Source organism: Fusarium tjaetaba (assembly GCF_013396195.1).
Source record: "Fusarium tjaetaba strain NRRL 66243 chromosome Unknown NRRL66243_c0000329, whole genome shotgun sequence".
Classification (NCBI taxonomy): domain Eukaryota; kingdom Fungi; phylum Ascomycota; class Sordariomycetes; order Hypocreales; family Nectriaceae; genus Fusarium; species Fusarium tjaetaba.
Genome location: NW_023501525.1, coordinates 21,990 through 43,448, shown reverse-complemented (window position 1 = coordinate 43,448; position 21,459 = coordinate 21,990). Strand labels below are relative to the sequence as shown.

The 21,459-nt window shown below is 48.9% G+C and overlaps 9 protein-coding genes across 9 annotated transcripts; 4 read left to right on the top strand and 5 right to left on the bottom strand.

Annotated features, from left to right (window-relative positions):
- Positions 1-519: 519 nt before the first annotated feature.
- FTJAE_12289 (uncharacterized protein) lies at positions 520-720 on the bottom strand (the record flags this gene model as incomplete). Its single annotated transcript, XM_037345319.1, has 1 exon — positions 520-720. The coding sequence occupies one exon, from the start codon at positions 718-720 to the stop codon at positions 520-522; it is 201 nt and encodes a 66-aa protein (XP_037200680.1).
- Positions 721-1,249: 529 nt separating this feature from the next.
- FTJAE_12288 (uncharacterized protein) lies at positions 1,250-1,620 on the bottom strand (the record flags this gene model as incomplete). Its single annotated transcript, XM_037345318.1, has 2 exons — positions 1,250-1,460; positions 1,520-1,620. The coding sequence occupies 2 exons, from the start codon at positions 1,618-1,620 to the stop codon at positions 1,250-1,252; spliced, it is 312 nt and encodes a 103-aa protein (XP_037200679.1).
- A 3,281-nt stretch (positions 1,621-4,901) lies between these two features.
- On the top strand, positions 4,902-6,494 carry FTJAE_12287 (poly A polymerase head domain protein; the record flags this gene model as incomplete). The annotated part of the gene is made up of 1 exon (XM_037345317.1): positions 4,902-6,494. One exon carries the CDS (start codon positions 4,902-4,904, stop codon positions 6,492-6,494), a length of 1,593 nt encoding a protein of 530 aa, XP_037200678.1.
- Positions 6,495-6,769: 275 nt separating this feature from the next.
- FTJAE_12286 (histone-lysine n-methyltransferase H3 lysine-9 specific dim-5) lies at positions 6,770-8,044 on the bottom strand (the record flags this gene model as incomplete). Its single annotated transcript, XM_037345316.1, has 1 exon — positions 6,770-8,044. One exon carries the CDS (start codon positions 8,042-8,044, stop codon positions 6,770-6,772), a length of 1,275 nt encoding a protein of 424 aa, XP_037200677.1.
- A 460-nt stretch (positions 8,045-8,504) lies between these two features.
- Positions 8,505-9,660, bottom strand: FTJAE_12285 (histone-lysine n-methyltransferase H3 lysine-9 specific dim-5; the record flags this gene model as incomplete). Its single annotated transcript, XM_037345315.1, has 3 exons — positions 8,505-8,971; positions 9,030-9,543; positions 9,607-9,660. The coding sequence occupies 3 exons, from the start codon at positions 9,658-9,660 to the stop codon at positions 8,505-8,507; spliced, it is 1,035 nt and encodes a 344-aa protein (XP_037200676.1).
- A 1,768-nt stretch (positions 9,661-11,428) lies between these two features.
- FTJAE_12284 (uncharacterized protein) lies at positions 11,429-12,426 on the top strand (the record flags this gene model as incomplete). Its single annotated transcript, XM_037345314.1, has 3 exons — positions 11,429-11,431; positions 11,492-12,250; positions 12,304-12,426. 3 exons carry the CDS (start codon positions 11,429-11,431, stop codon positions 12,424-12,426), a joined length of 885 nt encoding a protein of 294 aa, XP_037200675.1.
- A 646-nt stretch (positions 12,427-13,072) lies between these two features.
- On the bottom strand, positions 13,073-16,146 carry FTJAE_12283 (Coatomer subunit beta; the record flags this gene model as incomplete). The annotated part of the gene is made up of 4 exons (XM_037345313.1): positions 13,073-13,221; positions 13,280-15,278; positions 15,334-15,754; positions 15,842-16,146. 4 exons carry the CDS (start codon positions 16,144-16,146, stop codon positions 13,073-13,075), a joined length of 2,874 nt encoding a protein of 957 aa, XP_037200674.1.
- An 822-nt stretch (positions 16,147-16,968) lies between these two features.
- Positions 16,969-17,731, top strand: FTJAE_12282 (mago nashi; the record flags this gene model as incomplete). Its single annotated transcript, XM_037345312.1, has 6 exons — positions 16,969-17,006; positions 17,087-17,124; positions 17,189-17,284; positions 17,335-17,398; positions 17,454-17,541; positions 17,591-17,731. The coding sequence occupies 6 exons, from the start codon at positions 16,969-16,971 to the stop codon at positions 17,729-17,731; spliced, it is 465 nt and encodes a 154-aa protein (XP_037200673.1).
- Positions 17,732-19,976: 2,245 nt separating this feature from the next.
- Positions 19,977-21,274, top strand: FTJAE_12281 (VID24-like protein; the record flags this gene model as incomplete). The annotated part of the gene is made up of 4 exons (XM_037345311.1): positions 19,977-20,531; positions 20,584-20,734; positions 20,791-21,148; positions 21,208-21,274. The coding sequence occupies 4 exons, from the start codon at positions 19,977-19,979 to the stop codon at positions 21,272-21,274; spliced, it is 1,131 nt and encodes a 376-aa protein (XP_037200672.1).
- Between the last annotated feature and the right edge of the window lie 185 nt (positions 21,275-21,459).

Genomic DNA, 21,459 nt, shown 5'->3' with positions numbered 1-21,459 from the left:
ATATATCCCGTGAAAGTGTCCAATTGACATTGCCGTAGTTGTTCCTGCAGAGCTTCATGTTTCAGTGATTCGGGATGTTAGTTGGTCGAGGTATATATGTAGACTATCTCGTGATTGAACAACATCGGGACCTCGCATAAATAGATTGGCGAGCCGATAAGGGATATGATTGGCGTGCCTTATTTTTAAACTCAAACCTCACATTTGAACAAGTAACTTACCTAGGTACCTAGTTTGCTGTCTGGTTGATTTTCAGTTTATATGTTGTTTATTGCTTGGCTACTTTATTTTGTTTATTCATCCCCAAGATCTTTAGGCCCGTCCCGGACACACTCTCCTATACAGATTTATCCAACCACCTACGCGGCAATACACCAATTAATCCTCTTGGCTATTGAACTGAGGTATTTCTCGGCTTAAAACTTAACAACCTTGCCCAGACGAAAAGGTCTTGTCGTATGGATCGTCGCATGAAATCGCGGAAGATAACCACCGGGATAAAAGAGGACGTAATGGACATCAATCACCGCGCATGGGCAACATCAGAGAGACAATGTCCTCGGAAGTGTTACTCTGGGCTGATAGGGGTTCTTCGGGCCAGGGACCGGCTAAGTCGTCGGGAGTGGGGTCTTCGGGGGTGCAGAACTGCAAATGGTTGAGGGATCGGTCGGGGCTCATTAGCCGCCGGGAAACCTCGGCCTGTGATCCAGCGAGGCTCATGACGTTTTTGGGTTGAGTTGAATGTGAAAATTCAAAGCAAGGCGTGAGCATGTGGGACTGAGCCGACGATACACAAAACAGGTAATTGAGGAGGAACAACAACAACAAGACAAGGTGTGTGTGTGTACACGTAAAATGAGAGAGAGAATGGTCGTGACCTGTAAAATGGGATATTTCTATACCCAAGTAGTGTATTGCAGTGCAGTGTAGTGTAGTGTAATCTTTCATACAGCATCCATATCTGTCGCTAGGTCGTGAGATAAATGTTGGACCCAATCAGGTGAGTTGTCCTTTCAAACAGTAATCCCAAGCAAGATGGTATTCCTTTAAACGCCGATCCAATGTAGTATTTCAAGGCTTGAGGTGGTCGTGAAAGCCGTACCAGTAAACTCCGACACATCCCCGGAGGAGGTATCGCTGTCGCTTCAAGCAAGTAAAATGAGACAAGGGCGTTGTGAAGCCCGACTTTGGTGTTTTTTTCTTTCTTTCTGTTTTTGTTTTTCTTTGTGTCGTCCTTGGATGGATTCATTTATCGTTTCTCGTAATATTGAACGGCCTTTTCGAGTTCGTCGAGGCTTGATCGATCACCGTACATGTTCATGAGAGCCTCATTTCGCTCTCGGTATGCGGCATTCTCGCGCTCCGTGGCTTCCATCTGAGCGATGCGTCGTCTTTGTGCCATTTCGAGTGATAGCTTTGCTCCGTAACCAATAGCCACAACAGCCGCGACGGGCTTGACCCTGTAAATTGATGGTCAGCATCCAGTGGTGTCGTGTGACACTGAATATATGACACTTACAGCTTTCCAAAGGACATTCTCTTCTGGGGGCGAAGGTGAGGAACAATGTTGGGATGGATGCGGGCGGCAGTGGAAAAGGATTGTCGAGGAACACGCATCATTGTGAAGGAGGAAGATGAGGAGAACAAGGTTGGTAGTATGAAGGTTTGTGTCTGTTTAGGACTGGGCAAGGGTTGGCAGGTAAGGCAAGGTAAGTAAGGTGAGTTAGATGTAACTCGGTAATAGTAATCCGTACTTGAACTAGTCTAATGATGGGAGGAGGAAACGGGAAAACCGTTGGGGGGAGAATAGAGCGGATGAGAGTTATTATAAGTTCACTCTGCTGATAATTGTTTCAAGTGAGAAATGTGCCAGCTGCCTTAGTCTGTTCTATGTGTCGCTACGTCAAGTGCAGTGCGTGCAGCATCTCCGGCTAACTACTAAGAACCCCAGACTTGGACAATAGGTACGGTACCTTGACGAACTGGGGTCATGATCGAACGACAAGACGCCCTGGGGATGGCGGCGATGGGCGATACCCAGAGAGACTCGAGCCTTGAAGTTCAGACACGGACAGGGCAGTCAGTGGAGGCTGTGGGGCGGGGGTGTGAGTGCGCCCCCCAGAGTGGCAGAGACAGAGGAGAGAGAGAGAGGAGAGCGGCACAGAAGCCGAACAGCGATCAGGTGCCTGCCCTGGAGCCCCGACTAAACTTGCCTCTACAGAAGGGGACCTTGGAGGCTTAGGGGATGATCTCCCTGTAGAAAAGGCCCAAAAGCGTAAAAGTTGTACATAATACACGCTCTGATGGTGAAGTGGGGAAAGCTGTGGATGGAGCGGGAGAGTGGGCGTTTAGTGTTAGCGCGTGGCACGATGCGGGATGAGCTTGAATTGAGGCGGGGTCGGGAAGGATTGTATTGGTTGGAGTTCTCTTGGTCTTGTTCTCTTTTACTGGCTTGTGCCTCTGTAAAGAGAATTGATGTGTTGTTGATTCTTTGACCGACAAAGATTGAGGCCTACCTAAGGTACCTACCTACTGAGCATAAGCAGGCGAACGAAACGCATGGGATTAATTGCTGGAATAAGAAGCAAGCAAGGTATTCCACGATAACTTCACAATGAAGCCATTCTCGGCTGGAGTCGGGTCTCACATTTTCGTCGTCACTTTCTGGCATCTCATCTGCCCCGAGATCCAATCTTTTTGATTCCGTTGAAAAACATTCGACCAAGGTCAAGCTCCCACCAAACAACGGCACCTGTGCACGGCCAACAGTGGGGGCATACCCTCTAGTCTCACCACCATGACCTCACCATGGCCTTTCTTGGGGGTTGAGTGGGCTGGTCATTTTCCCAATACTGAGATCCATCCATTGTCATTGTCCCTTAATGATACTGGTATGTAATGCCGGCTCTTGTGTAAAATCTCCTGTTTCTTCTTGGGGCTGGACCTATTACTGAGTTGCAGTTGACCCTCCCCCCGATTTTAGTGGCACCACCTTCAACGTCTCGTGCATCTTGCATCTGCATCTGTTGCACATCCGACATCTCAAGTCTCTAATAATGCTTCATTCTCACACCACCAGGCACAGACACGGCGAGACATGCGTTTCTTCTATTTCCTTTTTCCAATATGCGTTTCTGCATTACAACCTTTCGGTCACTTTCCGCTTTCCCCCGCATCTCCTCTCTGTACGGCATCTCTTGTTCACCTTGGCATAAGATTGTGTCTCGTGTTACGAACGAATACAGGAACACGTAGCTGAGGACGCGTCTTTTGGGCTGCTGCTGCTGCAGAAGCTGTCCAACGTTAGAACATGGCATCTGTGGCGCCTGTGCATACAACCCTTTTGAGTAAAGTAGCGTTTCCCCGCGTCTTCCATTTCACGCGACACAGCCAGCACTTGGCTAATTTCCTTCTTTGGACAGAATGCAACACCTGCCAGAATCCGCCAATCATACGAATCGGATCCCTCTAGATCGCCGTCTTGCTGCTCGGGCATTCACACGGAACTGACTGCTCAGTCCGCTATAGCAGAGAATCAGACAAGTCAGGTAACAAAAGCTCCTTGCAGCAAAATGTAACAGACCAAATAGGTACAACTCCTCTTTTGCGCCGTATCCGCAGCCATCCATTTGTGTTGGATATCCCTTTGTCTGCAACACTTTCAGCCTCATTCGGCTCTGCACCCGTTAGTTATGGAGAATTCAAGGGTCCAGGCTCCATCCACGGCCTAGTTAGACAATTCCCGGCTCCACGCAAGGTCAAGGCCCAGTTCTTCTCCGCAACAGCTTCATCTTTCAGGCGTGAGATTTCCAATGCCACAATCACAGCCTGAAGCTTCTAGATTTATCAAGACATCGACGCTTTCTGACTATGTGTCTTGTGATAACCTGGCAAGCACATACATACATACCGTAACCCCGCGTTATAGATCAACATCCTCCACTCGGACGCTACCTTTCAACCTTTATTATTGGCTGATATACTGGCTATCCCCCACGATATGTAAACTCACGGACGCCATCATTTCATGGATTCAAGACCGGTGTCAGTTTGTGTGAAATGTCATTTACGAGGAGAAAACAGCATGCATATCCTCTTTTCTTCTCTGAAACGGAGATTCTGCAACCGAGTGTCTGTCTCCATAATCCGGACAGGTAGTTACATGCTTCTTCCCGGCATGATTGAGATCAAGACGGCCCGGTTACTATGCAGCAACTGAGCAGACAGCCCTTGCATGTCGAGGCGAGCGGCTTTGAGTTTCAATGAGGGGACATCCTCGAACAAGCACTTCACTCTTCGCTTCAATACCAACGCATCAGGTCGCAACAGTGTGGGTTGCAGCATAAAGACACGGATCGGGTACGTGAACAAGGGTTTGACCAACAAGAGCGAAGCTCACGGAGACACTGGTGAGATTTACTTTAGACCATCGAGTGGACGAGGACGGGCATGTACATAGTCCATGATGATCTCGTACTAGGTATTCATGCTGTAATCCCGTGGTTATAATTCAGTTTGTTACGGTGACTAGTACATACGACCATAGGTAGTNNTAGTTGGGTCGGTGACGACCAGCGAATCCCCACTGTTGTATGTTTTTTGCTGTTTATAGCTACTACTAATCTTTTACTTTGCCTTGAACTGTCTGTCTGATGGATGAATCGTAGAGGGTGAGGAGTGTTGTTCTTGTAACAAACAGTTGCTGAAGAGCCGACTAGGCTGCGAAAGATGGACCTTGTAATTCTGACTCATCTACCGAACTCCATGCCATCACCTCTAAGCAGCTTCCATGGAACCTTCAGGATAAAAATTAAACATGGGACAAAGTAAGACAGTCTGAGTACCAGGTGCATATCGAGACAGAGAAATCTTGATCTTGACCGGTTTGTTGACTCGTTGCAATGTCTTCGTCAAAACTGGCCCCCGGCCAACCAGCAACGATAGATTTATTGCCAGCTGAAGAACTACTCCGCCATCTTCTGCTTGAGTGCCGACAACAGCTGGCGACGCCAGACCTTGAGATATGGATAACTGGTGGCTGGGTGAGAGATCGACTTCTAGGCATTCCATGCGCCGACCTGGATATCGCTCTTAGTACCATGACTGGTGTGCAATTCGGCAATCTTCTGACAAAGTTCCTCGAGCAGAATGAGGGCTCCTATCGGCAGCGAGCACTAGGCTTGGGAATCGACTTCAATGAATTCAATGGTTTCCATACAACCAAGAAGAACCTCGACAAGTCAAAGAAACTCGAGACTTCTGTTGGAAGAATCTTTGGCTTGGACCTGGATCTTGTCAACCTGCGTAAGGAGGTATACGACGACGATTGCCGTACCCCAGAAATGGAGTTTGGCACCGCCGAGGAAGATGCATTCAGACGTGACGCAACTGCTAATGCCCTGTTCTTCGACCTGCAAAACCGAAAGGTTGCCGACTTTACTCGCAGAGGCCTGGACGATCTGTATGCTGGCAAAATGCGGACACCACTCGAGCCAAGGCAGACCTTTCTCGACGATCCCTTGCGTGTGCTTCGTCTCATCCGCATAGGAAGTAAACTCGGGTTTACCCTTGATTCCGAGGTTCTAAGCTGCATTAGAGAGCATGAAATCCATGTGGCTCTAGACGAGAAGGTTAGTCGGGAGAGAGTTGGCATTGAGGTCTTCAAAATGATGAAGAACCGGAACCCTGAGCTGTGCTTTTCATTAATCCACGAGGCCAATCTCTATAGAACTGTTTTCTTGACGTCGTGCTCTCCTCTTCATGAGCCTCTCCATCGTCTCCTCCCCCAGGAATCCGAAAGGCCATGGCCTGCCACTTGGTCGCGGGCAATCAACGCTATTACGACTTTAGCACAGGATCTAACAAGACATTTTGGGGCTTTGATGGAATCTGAGAAACAGAAAGATATGCTTTGGGCGATCGTGGCTTATGCTCCGTTAGCAGGGCTGAACCCCCAGGACCATAAGCTTGCCGTTGACGAAGCTATAAATGCCCTAAAGGGCACCAGGCAGCTTTACAAACTTATAGAATCGTCGCTAGGGAACTTGGAATCTATCCGATCCACTGTAGAGCTAGTGGTCAGCTCTACTCCGTCCCGGGGCACGATAGGGATGAGGCTCCGTGAATGGGGAGTCTTTTGGGGCCTGCAGGTTCTTTTCTCGGCCCTTGGAGAAATAGTGTACTTGAGGCCACAGCCGGAATTTCCAGACCCTAGTCAGGAGGAAATCCATAAAGTTCTACAGAGACATGAAGCCCTGCTATCATTTGCCCAGAATCAGGGGCTGGATTCGGTTTCTTCATTGAAGCCAATCTTGGATGGAAACGCCATAAAAAAGGCTCTTGGGGTCAAGCAAGGAGGGAAATTCCTTGCCAGGGCGATTGAAGGTCTGCTTGAATGGCAACTCGATCATGAGGGGGCAGACGAAGCAGCGGCTGAGGCATGGCTTCTCAGCCAGAGGGATGAACTTGGCCTTCCAACAGCTGAAAGCAAATGAAGTCCCCAACTCGGCTATCCGAGCGATATGGTACATCCCCGGTATCCTGAAAGTTGATCTGACCATCTTGTAGCTTGAAATTCACGAACAGCATGGTCAGACCATGAACAGAGGTTGAGAAAGAGGAGAGAAGTGTCGTTGGAAACTCAAGTCTTACCCTGAACCTAATCGTATGAGACTTACAAGTGTCTAATGTCATTAATGAAGGAAGGACAGAATATATAAACTCATCTACCTTTTGTGCCTATTTAATGGTCTCCTCCAAAACTAACGTCTCATAAATGCATCACTCTATCCTCTGCGTATCCTAGAAAACACCTGACAGGCCTATAAACATCATCGCACTGACCAATACCTCCAAGGTATCCCACTTCTTCATAGACCTCTTCCTCCGACATGTCTAGCTGATCTCGAGGATAGAAGGACTCGCCGTTGACAACCTCGTCTATTTCCTGTAGGGAGTATTTGCGTAACCAATCTTCCCAGACTCTATCCCAAATAATGTTCGTTTCGGTGGTACTTGTTTGCAAACAGCCTTCTCGCCACATCATCTTGTAGTTGAGAAGCATGGCAGTAAGAAACTCGGTCGCTGTCCTACTAGAACCGATCTTCCAAGATTCTGAGCGGGATGTCTTTTGCTGTCGCCATATTTCGCACCAGACGAGAAAACGGAGGATGAGTTGGCGAGGAGCCCACTGCTTCATGTCTTCGGTTTCAGGGAGGATGTATTGGTGAATAGCATCAACCCTTGATGCTGTCTTGACCCCAAACATGAGGCCCTGGAACACTGGCTGAACTGCAGCCAGAGCACGACTGAATTGGCGATCAGTGAGTGTGAAGCCTAGCAAGTTGTACCATTCCATGAAATGAGAAAATGCAACTCGGACAGGGGGAGAATCTACGAAAGACAGTATCTCTAGGGCCTTACGCTTCTTGGCTTTGCTGTCCTCAAGCGCAAAGAGCTTCGTGACCATGGCATCAGCAAAGTCGTGAAAGTATACGTCGGCATGCAATCCTTGAGGACTTTTCGGGCGGTTCCCGAGGTAGAGAATGGGATTTGTGAAGATGATGAATTCGTAGTCGCAATGCTCTTTGTTGCACCAGTTGACGGATGGATTTCCTCTCCCTCTGTCAAATTGACGACGAATCAAGTTTCGACGCATGAGTCGTGAGCGGCGTAGAGAGCGAGAGACCAGCCTAGTGTGAATACCACCCGAACCGTTGTACGGAGTGTTTTCGCACACACGGAGTAGATACTTGATGCATACTTCTGCTCCAAGCCGGCCTTTGGTGGCTTTCTTCTCTTTAACAGGCTCGGATCTGTCTCGGAGGGCTCCCAGGATGCCTGAGATACAGTCACGAGGCGATAGAGGCGGCTTCTGAGGGTCGTCTGGAGGGTTGTTGATGTCGCCATCATTCTGTGGTTGTTGAGACATATCATGGTCGTCGGTTGGGGCATCCGACGAGACGAGCTCTGAGTTAACATAAGTAGGCGATAGAGATGAAGGGATAACAGGGACGGGACTTGATAAATTACTTGAGTGCTCCATGATTGGAAGCTGAAATGTATTTGACAATATCAACAATAGGGGGGAAATAAAGCGACAAAGTCGCGAAGTCTCGGGAATGGAGGAAAAACTTATATGAGCACCATCGCTCAACGTTCACTCCGGGTGACTTGTGACTATTCATCCAACACCCAATACGAAACGAAAGTCTGCAAGGCATTGTTCCGAAATCTTCTCAAAGAACGAAGGGGAACAAAGAACGCGGATATGTTCACAAAGGACCTGAGCCTGGTCACCTCTAGGGGACCCCCCATGTATCAAAGAACAAGGAGCCAGCTAGATATAGAAACTGGCGTAAAATGTGACAGGTTATTTCCATGTTTAAGTAAGTTCAGGGGCAGGCGGGTCACTGCCACGAGCAGATTTGATGAGTTAACGTCCAACTTGCATCCAGATACTACTCCCTTGTGAGGAAGTTCATTTGGCTGGTAGTCAGAAATGATCACCACAAGAACTTCCTGCACTTCTTGCTACCACATAGACAACGAGTCATATGATCGATGTCGCCACCCGATTCCTCTCCCTCATGTGAGACCCCATCAACATAGTCAAATGTAAGCTCCTCACCCTCAGGTATGTCCTTGATTGCGAACAAGGCAAGATCGTGAATATGCTTGTCAGCATGATCACCCACGCGCGCAAAGATCCGCATGTTGGGGTCGCAAGAGTGATTGACGAATCGCGTCGGGCCAGACATGAATTCACCGTCTACCTCAAGGGATGGACCCTTTAAGCGATGGTCGAAAGACTCGGGGTCTGTGAATTTGTCGAGAGCGAAAAGGTAAACATCCTTACGTTGTGAGATAGCAGACTGTGAGCGGCGTCGATCTGCTTCATCGGATGTGATGATCTCGCCGAGATAGCGGTCGACGAACTGGCCTTTCTTAATTGACACGGTAGCTCTCACTCCTATTTATTTTGGTCAGTGAATTGTTTACTAGGTAGTCAAGATGAGAATGACACTCACCCCATCCACGGTCTGGAGTGCGAAATATCTCCAAGGGGATCGTTCTGCCACGCTCGACGACGCGATTTGGACAGTCTATACTACAGGAGCAGCTTTGGTGACACTCGTAGATAGGCATCTTTGAGTTGTGGAACTTGGAGCGCAAAAGACCGGCCTTTGCACCGTGGGAGTGGTAAGCATATGCTATCCTCCGAGGCTTTGGTGTGGTTCTCTCTATCCTGTCGCCAAAGGCATCAAACTCATCCTCATCGCTAGAGTCGTCGTCTTCTAAATCGGCGAGACAGTGACAACTTGTGTACTGGCACTCTGAGTCCTTGGCGCAGGAGCAGCCGCTGCGGAAGCTATCACCAGCTTGCTCGACTCCTTTACCAAGGACGACGTTGTTTATGAACCTAAAGTCATCAGGGAGTACCTCATCGTCTTGTTCGTTAACGACTGTCACGGGGAGTGTTGAATGAGTCGGAAAAGCGCGAATCTGACACCAGTGACAATTATTGCGCTCTACTTGATAGCCCTGCAAGTTAGATTAGTCATACCTAGGTAGCTATAGCTGATATGAGATTGAGTGAGTACGTACCTCTTTGCCGTGGAAGTAGAAATGGCGTTCTGTGGCCTTTAGCATCGTAGCCATGTTGATTGTGCAGTGAGTGTGTTGTTAGAGAGGACGGCTTGTCTGCTTGTTTGTTTGTTTCAGGCTCAGAAACGGCGTAATGTTGTGTTGATGGTGAGAAAGTACAAAACATGTATTATTAAATGAAATTAAGAATCGTTGTTTGAGAGCAGAAAAAAAGAGACGGGTCATTCATGTTCTGTCTTGTGTAAAGCAGAGATGGATACATTTGTCTGTCGAGCTTGAAATGTTAGAGCCCACGGACGGTGAAGCACTGAAACTGCCCGAGTTGGTGGGTGCCTGTCAAGGAAGAGCCACATGCTGATTGGCCCCATGCTTCGGTGAATGTCAAGGTGAGCACTGTGGATGTTTGGCAACTGTAGGTACTGTACTTTAGAGAGAAAACTTGCTGAGGATCCATCTTGTGAAGATCAGTACTGTCTATTTTAGACATTGATTGAACTTACCCAGGGGATTCATCCAAATTCCCTTGATCTGTAAATTGACAAGTAGTCAAGATTAGGTAGATGGCAGTGTTTCACAATAAACAAGGGCATTCCCGGACACGGCCATGGCGTTGTATCTGAGAAGCACAAGATCTATAATATAATACAAGTCAAGGTCCTCATCAGCATAATAACCAAATAGTCAGTCTGGGAACCCCTGCCTTGTATACAGAACCCCACCAACGAGACTCAACTTGGTGATACACCTCCAGTAACCAACCTACAGAGTACAGCAGTGGGTAGACTGAGCCAGTCACTGATGGATTAGTCTAGTCTATCCTGCGATTAGTTACGAGTCCCTCGAGTTTCTTGGCTGAAGCCATGGAGGCATGTACATACTGCATCAAGCCCTCCATCAAATCGTGTGCATCATACTACATAAAAGGCCGCGTCTCCCCCGGGTTCTATGAGTGACGACTTGAGCTTAATCTTTCGTCACCCTGACCAACATCTTGTCTATCCGTATCTCCATGTGGATTGAATTGATCCCTGCTAGACCATGCAATCAATCAGTGATCAGCAATTCAAGGACTAGATCATACAGAACAAGCAATTGAACTCACATTTCATCTCTCGCTCTCTCTCTCTCTCTTACTCGATCAAGACTCAATTTAATCACCTAAACCAATAAAAGATCAACCAACAAGACATCAACATCAACATCTTCTTCTTCTTCTTCTTCTTCTTCCTCTTCTTGATCGTCTTATTAGTCTGGTTCCTTTTTTTTTAGGCTCTAAGTTTGTCCCGCTTTTACTGTTCGCCTCCCCCTGGTCTGCTCTAAGCCTGGTCGGGTCTGTCCTATTGTAGGCCGTAACTTTTAGTAGGAAAGCCCCCAAAAGGAAGATTCGATAGGCTCGGCGACTCCAGAAGCAGAGCAAAGCCCAGCCAACAAACTCGGCTCCCGTCTATAATAACCATTCACATCACATCACAAGCATACGCATACACATACATTATATACTTCCGTACATAATACTTAGTACATCCTTCGTCTTCTTTCTGCGCCTCCTTCGTGCGTCCATCTTCTTCTTCTCCTCTTTCGTTCAGTCTGTCAGTCAGTCAGTCAATTATTCAACTGCGACATCTTCTACACCCGCCATATACAGTGATACACCACGCTACACTGGCTCGCTGTCCCATCTGATCTGATCTGATCGATCTGCGACCTTACTTTGGCCAGCGATGGCTAGTCACTAAAAGTCGGGATCCTCATTCCTTAACAAGACCTTCCTTCAATCCACAGGTCAACGGCGATCGTCGCCGTCTCTTGTAGCGTAGCAAACATGGTCCGGCTCTTCTCTGCTCGCAACATAAACATGTCGTCTCCTCTAACATTCCACTTCTAGGGCTGCTGCCTCTCTCGTTCTTCGGGTCCCAACTCTCCCTACCCTGGTGGCGCTCCCAACGCTTCGTCCCGCGCTATCAATCCTCCCCCGCTGTCACTCCCAGAAGCTGCTCAACCGCAAATCCCCACCGAAAGACGTCGCCAGCACCGTCGCAGCAATCGTCCCCTGGATCAGCATATCGATAAGCCTTTGCGACGACACGAGTGGACCTCGCGCGATCGCACTTGGACCAAGAGCGAATTGGCAAAGGAACGAGCTGCATTCTTTGACACAAGGGTCACCGGCAGGCCCGAGATATGGCAGACTATTCATGCGGCGCTCGCTGTCTTGTGGGATCCAGCCGGCCAGGATGCGCAAGACGACGGATCCAATGGTCTTGCGACGGCCCAGATGATTCTGTCCGCTGCTGAGATCTCTCTCCCGACCGGCAACCTCTCCAATGGCGTCTACGACTCTCTAGGAAACTACTATCAATTGCCGGAATGGGTTGTTTGCGATCCGCTGAATATGCAGGAGGATCGAGAGGACGGCGCAGAGAGCAACCTCTCAAATGCTGGCGACGACACAGCAGCAGATGAAGAACTGACCGATGAAGAGATGGAGGGCAAGAAACAAGAAAAGGGTAAAGAGGTGGGCGATGCCCAAGAGACAGTCAAACTACGAGCCAGGCTCAGTGAGAACGGTCAAGATATCACCGTCGCCATATATGAGTCGGATACTGTTCGTAGTGCAGCCAAAAAGATTGCTCTCGAGGCTGGCGTAAGTACCTTGTCTCTTCTCCGGCGAGCAAACGGAATGCTAACGACACCCAGCTTGCGTCGACCAAGAAGATCAGGATAGCATACATGGGTAAGATTCTTAAGGACAATCTGTCTCTCACGGCACAAAACTGGCAGACTGGCCATGTCGTCAATGCCCTTGTCTTTGATATTTGATTGTGCCCTACTGCTATCATCCCAACGCTAGACATGAAGCCCTTCACCCTCATCGTCAACTTATTTCAATGGCAGGTATGCCTTTTATTGATCCGCTACGGCCGGCCACTTTTGGACAATACCCTATATCGTTTATCCTGCTTTACCATGTCCTGTGTCTTTTGGAGTTGGCGGATGCTGCTGGTCTAGCGATGATTCCCCCCCCGTCACTTATATTCCTCTCATATCCCCTTGTGTCGAGATTGATTTTGGATACTATTAACAGCCGTTGTTCTTACTATACACATGTATATAAGCCCAACAAGGCACCCGACAGGGCACCCAACAAAAGTTGGGCAAGGCCCTCGCTAATATCACTTTTCCCCTGTTCTGAACGAGAAAGCCGAGCTATGCAACCACACTTGGTGATAGCTACTGGCTCTGACCGTGACCCTGTATGAAACCATGTGCCTTTGTAATCAACGTCTACCTAAACCTGCTTACAATGAACTCTACCAGGGACCCATCGCACAGCCTTTTGGTGGGAAAACACCCATTAACATGCTCCGACCCTGACTCCGCTCCAACCATCGTCATGAATCTTGCAATGCTGAGACAACCCTTCTCATATAACTAGATCCAGCCGTTTGTACATTCATCAGCTGACCTAGGCCGTGGACCCGATCTTGTTAAGTCCCTTCAAAGAGCCCAAGCTCAGTGCCAAGCCTTGTGATCGACTTCTTATTCTGACGAAACCAGTGATGGGTCCATCCTCGCCCTCCTTCTCAATGCTCAGATTAGCGAGAGCATCCTCGCCTAAGTTCATGGTTAGCACACTCCGATAATTAGCAGATGGTAGACTAGAACGACTTACCAAACACGCTCCTCGCGTAAAGGTTGGCACTCAAGAATTGGCAGTCACCCTTGAGACTGGCCTCTGGTGTTAGGCAGTTCATATTTGTGCAGGCCATGAGCTGGTCGAGGAAGTCACGTAGCGACTTGGCCTTGGAGTTAATGTTGACCTTGTTCTCCCACTCGAATTCAGTCCACATAGTGCGGAATTGAGTCTCTGTGCAAGTGGCGGGCTGGATGTAGTCCATGATATCGACGTGTAGGTCGTTAAGAATAACGACATTGGTATCAGTAGAGTGGGCACCGTCATAAACAACGTTGCCAAAGATGACACCAGTGTCTGTTGATGAGACCTTGATTGTGCATTGCACGTTGTGGAAGTCGTGTGGGCCCAGATTCTGTGTAGTAGGTCGCTCGACAACCTTGAGGTCTCCAAGCGTGGCGAACTCGACTGAGAGGTTCTGAAGTGTCTCTGTCGTCTGGTTGACAAGAAGGACATCGAGAACAATATCGAACTGGTGAACCTTGACATATGCTTCAGCATACACGGGGTCCGAGAACCCGGTCAACTGAACCACACGGCTAAGCTTAGAAGACAGGTCTTCAGCGGTGCCCTCACCACCAGTCGCCCTCTCCAGATCCACCTCGATCTCATCGAGGCCTTCAGTGGTGTTCTTCTTGGCTAGTTGTCGAATTTGGACAACATCGTCAACCTGCACAGCAGTCTTGGCCTTCTCGAATGCCTCCTTGGCGGCTCGCTTCTTCTCCTCCACTTGGACCATGGCTCGGAAGGCCTTGCGGGTATCATCCAGCCAAACGGTCTCAAGCTCCTTCTTCTGCTCAAACTCAGCCAATGAGCGTACACATGACATGATTCGGTCAACAGAGTCCTCATCGATAGGAGCCTTGACAAATTGAGATTGTCCAACTCGGATGATGGAAATCATAATCAGCATGGCCTCAGCCCGGAGGGCGTTAGTTCGAGCCTGGTCCGAGGAAATCTCATGGTGTCGCATCACAAGCTTGACGAGAGTGGATGACAAAACAGTGGCCAGATAGTAGTCTCCGTCGAGAATGAGTTGGCGCAGAGGAGGCTTCTGAGCAGTCTTGACAGCCTCTAACTTGGCAGCTGCTGAAGACTGGCTGGTAAGAGCAGTCTCGGTAGCATATGTGCCATCAGCCAGTACCTTGCGCGATCCAGATGGTGCGGCAGGCTTCGATGCTCCGTTAATGTGATCATCGGTCTGTTCCTCGGTGTCGTGAGAATCCAATAGCCGTTGCTCCGATGCGAGAATGGGCATCTCGCCAAGACTAGCTCGTATCCTCTTCCAAGCCTCTCGAATGTCCTTCTCTTCAAGAGAGTACTCACCAATGATCCACATGATGCCACGGTACACCTTGCCAGCTCGGACCTCACCCAGGGTGGAGACAAGACGCTCAATGATGGTTGTACGCAGATTGGGGAACTTTTCGACAACTTCCTTGACAAAGTTGATAACATCGACAGCGGAAGCGTTGTTGAAGTCGGCAATAAAATCCATAAGGAGCTCCACGACGCTCGCTGCGACCTCAGAAAACTTGATAGCGCATTGGTGAATAGAGTGGATGAGGAGAGATCGGTACTCGGTGTTCTTCTCGTATTCTTGGTCGACTGTCTTGGAAAGTTCCTTCTTGAGCAGGAGGACAACCTCTTCGACATTCTTGCTGGATACCATCTCAAGGGCAAGACCAAGAGCCTTTCGTCGGACGTCGATATCGGTACTGGACAGAACTCGGAGAATCTCCATGGTAAGGTCATCAAGGACACCCTCATTCTTCTTGCGCAATTGATCAACTCGGTCAAGAACGATCAGCTTGACATTGTTATCGGCTTCCTTGATGCTCAGCTCAATGAATTTGGCGGCGGCAGCCTTGACTGCAACAGGGTTGTTGGTTAAAGCGGTAAGAGACGAGGCAGCTTCGTATACGACAGTTGAAGCGCCAGCTTCTAGCAGGTCGAAGATCAATCGCAGATATCGTGCCTATAAAACAGTCAGTGGCTATTCGGCCTCCCCCGTAAGAAACTATCAGACAAACCTTGTTCTGGGAGTTCTGAACCGCATCCTTGCGAATAAACTCGAGCTCGACAAGCTGAAGAAGCTCCTCTGCATTGGGAATGCCTTCAAAAACGGAACTCAGGTAAACCAGGGCAGCATCGTGATCAATGCTAACGAGAGCGGCAAACCCATTCCTTCGGCAAACACCGTCACTCTCTCCCTCGAGGAAAGTCGAAATAAGTTCGGAGGCATCTGGAATTAGGGAGGGCGAGTGCAAGAAAATGGAGGCGATGGCAAAAACGGCGTTCTTTCGGACGTAGGCATGTCGGTGTTCGAGACAAGATCGTGCTGAAGAGAGGAGAGGCTCAATAAGCTCAGCTTCCCTCAACTTGCAAAGGAAGCGCAGGGTGTTTCCTCGAATGTATTCGTTGGGATGTTGAAGGTCGTTTCGGATACCGTTACTGCAGAAGCATTGTCAGCAAAAGCCCATCGCATCGATCCAATATCATAGTATATAAGTAGTAGCAGTACTAAGGGCGTGGCCATACCAGACTAGAATCATCTCCTGCTTGAGCTTGCCGCTGCTGTCAAGCTTGGGGCAGATTTCGTAGTAGAAGTAAAGAAGCTTCTTGAGAGGCTTATACTTTGAAGGCATGACGAAACGTATGATGTGCATTAGAAGGCTGGGCATAGGATCGCCATTGAGCATGATGGTCAAGATGCGCTTCATAGTCTCGACCTTGGTCTCGTCGGTACCCTTCTCCAGCTGCATGCGCAGATCGGAAACGGTGGGGACGTCGGCCGCATTGTCCTGGTGAACGAGACTGTACGCATTCTCAAGAAAGCCAGACATCTTGAAGAGTGTCGCCAGTTGCTGGCCGAGAAAGTTGGTGGGAGTGTTTGTTGTAGATGGGACGTGGCTCTTAGGGGGACGTTTGGAGGTGGATTAGAGGTAAAGGTGGTATCGTCTTCGGCGGTGGGGAGGCTCAGCTCAGGGGTTCGAGCTGCTGTAGAGCTTTAACTATCAGGATGAGTAGTAGAATCCGCCTTGGCCATTCGCTGAATCGTAACTGGTGTGCAATCGCTAACAGCTTTTACCAGAATCCCCTGTGGTAATTTGGACCAGCTCTGGACGGCATCAACTTCAAGAAGATCTGTCCTGCCAGCCAGCCATGTCGAACAGGTGGCACTAAGCGACTTGATGTGAGGGACGCTATCACGTGATTTAACAAGGGGTAGGTTGGTACTTCGAGGCTACCCATTTAGTGTTGATTTTGTATCCTTTGACTGAGCATTGAGAGGGTTACTTTTAAAAAGGAAACCATAAGATGCTTCTGAACTATGAGTTGTGGCTCAATTAAATCTAGGAAGACCGCTCCTAGATCTGGTGTAGTTTCATTGTCTCGTGGATAAGGTAGTCGAGCTTTGGGTTGACAGCTGATGTACTTCCCAAGCCGCGTCGCTTAGTTGGCTACCGACTCTTACACCTGAGGTGTCGCTGTCGTAAAGCTGTTCTGCCCCGCCGAATATGGTCCGTGCACCTGTCCATCCTCGACCACCAGGTCAGGTCCCGCGATTCTTTCTCAGCCTTGCGATCTCAAGTGTGTGATAGTTGATAAATCTTGACTTGAGTAATACTACCAGCCAGTCTTGCCGCCTTTCCCCAGCAGCAAAAATGACGTCCTCGAGTGAACCATTCTACTTGCGATATTAGTAAGTCTATTTCTGGCTTCTTCTAGCTTCCCCGTCACTTCATTGTCGCGAAACGATGCTAATGACGTTCCCTCAAACAGCTCTGGCCATATGGGTCGTTTCGGTCACGAATTCCTGGGTAAGAATATTCGCACGGCGTCTATTTACTGTTCTAAAGTTATACTAACGTGTTGCGCGCTCAGAATTCGATTTCCGAGTCGTCGGCGATGGTCGCAGTGCGGTAGCCCGATATGCCAACAACTCCAACTACCGAAACGATAGTTTGATCCGAAAAGAGAGTGAGGAATGCCACCAACTCCGCGGAATCAGCGATTCTGACAAGCCATAGTGTGTGTCAGCTCAGTAGTTGTCGACGAAATCAAGCGCATTATCAAGACGAGCGAGATCACCAAGTACGGCGAATCGAATATCCAGCGGCCTTGCCTGAACATCGCTAACCCAATGTAGAGAAGATGATTCGAAATGGCCTCAGAAGAACAAAGACGGACGCCAGGAATTGGAGATTCGGATTGGTAACGATCATATCGCGTTCGAGGTCGGTCATTGAGGCACCATATTAGGGAACACTACTGACAGCACAGTAGACCGCCAAGATTGGATCCCTGGTGGATGTCACAGAGTCTGCTGACCCAGAAGGTCTGCGAGTGTTCTACTACCTTGTTCAGGATCTCAAGGCTCTAGTTTTCAGCTTGATCGCTCTGCATTTCAAGATCAAGCCAATTTAAGAACGGACCCGACTAAAAATAATGGGATACGGTGTTGTGGGATCGAAAAGTCGAGGATGCAAATCTTGATGATAGAATAGAGGTGATAATTCGGATGTAGCTAATCACGATACCCGAGCTGTGAAAGAAAGGCGCGAAAGACTACCAGAAACAAGCCATGTGTACATATCACGAATGGAAGAACAATATCACCAAAGAAGCGATCTCATGGAAAAGCATAAAAGCATTTTGTGCAATATTGTTGGGAGGTGGGATAGCATTAGAAACTTCATCAAACTTGTTCGATCAGAGAACTAGGGAAACGCTGGGAGTCACAGATGCGGGAAATATTGAGATAATGCCCTGGAGAATGTGGTACGACGGTGAATGGAGTCATTTGCTAACTACCAATCGTACCTGAGGACACGAGTCGGATCATGCTACATGCTCTATATTTCAGCCTGCAATATGCGATCCTAATCAAGACCTGAGTAGGTAGCACACGCTTGGACCAGACTCCCTGGACAGGCTCACATGTGAGGTTGAGTGAGCGGTCTGGAAAAGCTCTATGCACTTGCAAAACAAACAATCAATAGTGAAATGCCATCTTCAGGAGAAACGGCAACCAGAAGTGATTTAGAAGATATGATGCAGGTGGCTGAGGCTCCAATACTGCAAAGCTAAGGTAATGAATAGGCGACGGGTAGACCCGTGAAGGAAACGATGATGCGAGATAGAGATGGAAATTACCAACGTTGTATGATGATTTCAGATCATGCCAGCAAAGCAAAGCAAAACGGTCTGTCTCGGAGTTGGCGTGCGCATGCATCATGTCTCCCTACCTAAGTTAGAGGCCCATCACCCCATACGAAATGCAAGCGGCAACGTGGTGGGGGGTGCTGGGGCTGCCCGATGGATAACGCCTGGGCGCTTCTGGGGGCACGGCACGGAAGCAGCCCAATTCTTGTTCATTTGCATGAGGAAGCATCTGATTCTGAACATGAGGGAGGCGTCAACCCGAGTTCTGAGGGAGGGCCCGTCATCACCACTTCGAGATCAAAACTCAATTGTGAGATTTCTCTTTGTTGAAACTAACAGTGGATGAAAGGTCTTCCATGTTAATAAGGTTCGCAATGGCCCGCTAAGACGGAACTGGGACTGGACCTAGGGAGACCTAGACCTAGACCCAGACCCTGGTCAAGCCTCAGCATCTCAGCCGAATATGAAAAGGAATCAATCGTAGTGGAGAGGACACCTCGATCTGCATCTTCCTAAGTTACATGTCACACGGGGAGGTAGGCAAAGCTTTCCACAAAGACTTTGACTTGGGAGTTTCGGGCAAAGTCGAGTGACAGATGATGGAAATACGGACGGACAATTGATTCACTCGATCTTCTTGGGCTACTTTCGCCGTTAGGATCCATGCTGCTTATCTTTCCTTCTGTAGGGAAGAAGGCTGGCTGTCTCTGGTACCTGAGTAAATCTTGTAGGTATAAGAGTCGGTAAGGCCTGTTTGTCGGATATTTCCCTAGGGTTTCTTCTCTACATTACTCCAATCTAAAGAGGCCGTCATGTTGTTTAAGGAGTTGCATACCCCAAGTTACACGGCATCTGCCTCCAACCCAAGACCAGTACTGACTGGACTGGACTGTAAAATCATGAGCTAGGGAGACTTGGAAAACTCCCCGTCTTGCCGAGTGGAGTGGATGGCCCACCTACAAATCCGCTAGTTAGGTGCAGAAACCCCGGATGGCAGCAAATCAAGCCCCCTCGTCCGTCGATACTGGGTATGAAAATGGACGACAACCCAGCAGCATCACCGACCGACCTTGACCCTTTTCTTGCCATCCATCAGTGATCATCGACCCATATCCATATGTGATCTGGCCTCCATGCTTTAACCTTCTTTCTTCCACCTCGCCTGTATTATTATTACACCACCCTCTCCCCCAACTCTTGTGATGGGCACGTTGTTTGCTTTCTAAAGGGCTTTCAGGTGCCCCCGTTCAACTCTACCAAAGTCGCTAGTCCCCGAGATCGCCACCCGTTTTGGTGATTAGCACTAACTTGCTTGTTCTCCCCTCTGGCCTCCAACAGCGCTCGACGTCAGTCAAATCCTCGCAACATACACACACACACATACATACATGTTCTACTGGTCGATTTGATACCCACGACTCTTCCTGTCCTCTTTATGAACTTCTGTCTATCGCGCGTCGAAATTTTCGCTGTTTAATTGTATCATCTCCCATCCCACGTCACAACAATGCCAACACCATCATCAAATCCGCCGGTCGAAGCCGCTTCGCCTCGGTCCTACAGTTTCTCGACATGTCCTGACGATGTTCAACATCAACCACGTCCTAACTGGCAGTCACACGACGATAATCAAATCCACGATGCTGACCTACCCGACTCCAATCTTCCTGTTGATGTCGGCTCGCCCCTTGCCGTCGACGCGCCGGCTGCGCCCGAAGGCCCAAGCGACGATGCCATCATGTACGATGGGCGTCCATCCGATGAACAGTCCTCAAGGTCTTCCACCATGTCTCCTCGTCCCCAAACCGCTACTACGGCTGCCACTACTCCAATGCCTAGCGGCCCAGCGTCTGAAATCAAGGGAAGAGAGGCCGAGATCGGCAGTCAGTTGAGTCGAGAGCCTTCGAATAGCACGCAACGAGCATCTGAAACCGAATCAATCGCACGAGAACCATCCAGACGGAGAGGATCGCCAAATGGAGAGTTAGATTGGGTCGATATCGATGCACAAGAAGATGAGCTTTGGTCTCCATCCATGGGCTCTGACTTTTCATGTATGAGGGTAAGTTAAAACGTCGATTGCATCGTATATGCAATGATCTGACAATCAAAAGACTATCCCATCGGCTCCTTCGTCTTACCTACGTCCGGGCAGCAAATTCCATGGCACGCAACAGTCAGAGAGGCAGGTCTACGATGTGCAGGTCGAAATTAAGCATGTTGACATGCGAGAGTCTTTTCTCTGCGGCTATTTGCGTATCCAAGGTTGGTGGCCAGAGTGCAATCAAGATCGGCAATTTAACACTAACTCTATTCTCAAGGTCTAACTGAAGACCATCCCACTCTCACGACATATTTCGAGGGTGAAATCATTGGTTCCAAGTACAGTTTCTACACACAACACGAGAACTGGGGCGCAAATAGCAAGGTTGATTTGAGTCATTGGGCCAAGTTCACGGCTTTCCGTCCTTTCCAAAAACAAGCTCGCAAGGGACCTGTCACCATTCGAGATGCTGCCCAACGAGAAACCATCTTCATGCGCTGGAAAGAGCACTTCTTGGTTCCAGACCATCGAGTTCGCACGATAACGGGTGCCAGCTTTGAGGGCTTCTACTACATTTGCTTCAACCAGGTCAAGGGTGAAGTAAGCGGTATTTACTTTCACTCTAAAAGCGAAAAGTGTGTTCCCCATACCAATATCAATCACGCATCAATTCTTGCATACTAATCGGTAACAGGTTCCAGCAACTGGAGCTGAAGCATGTCCCCGATCGGGGATGCTTTGCCGCTACCGAATTCCGTTAAAGCTACGGCCACCTCGGTACAAAGTTTACTACAATCTCGGAGCGCGGCGCCGCTACAAGCCCATCGTCAGTCATGGACTTGGCTTTGTTGTAGGACCGGTTTGAGATATCCAGCGCTGTTATAACAACATACATATAGATGGGAATACGGGAAGGGTTAGGACCCGATATGATGACATCCTGACG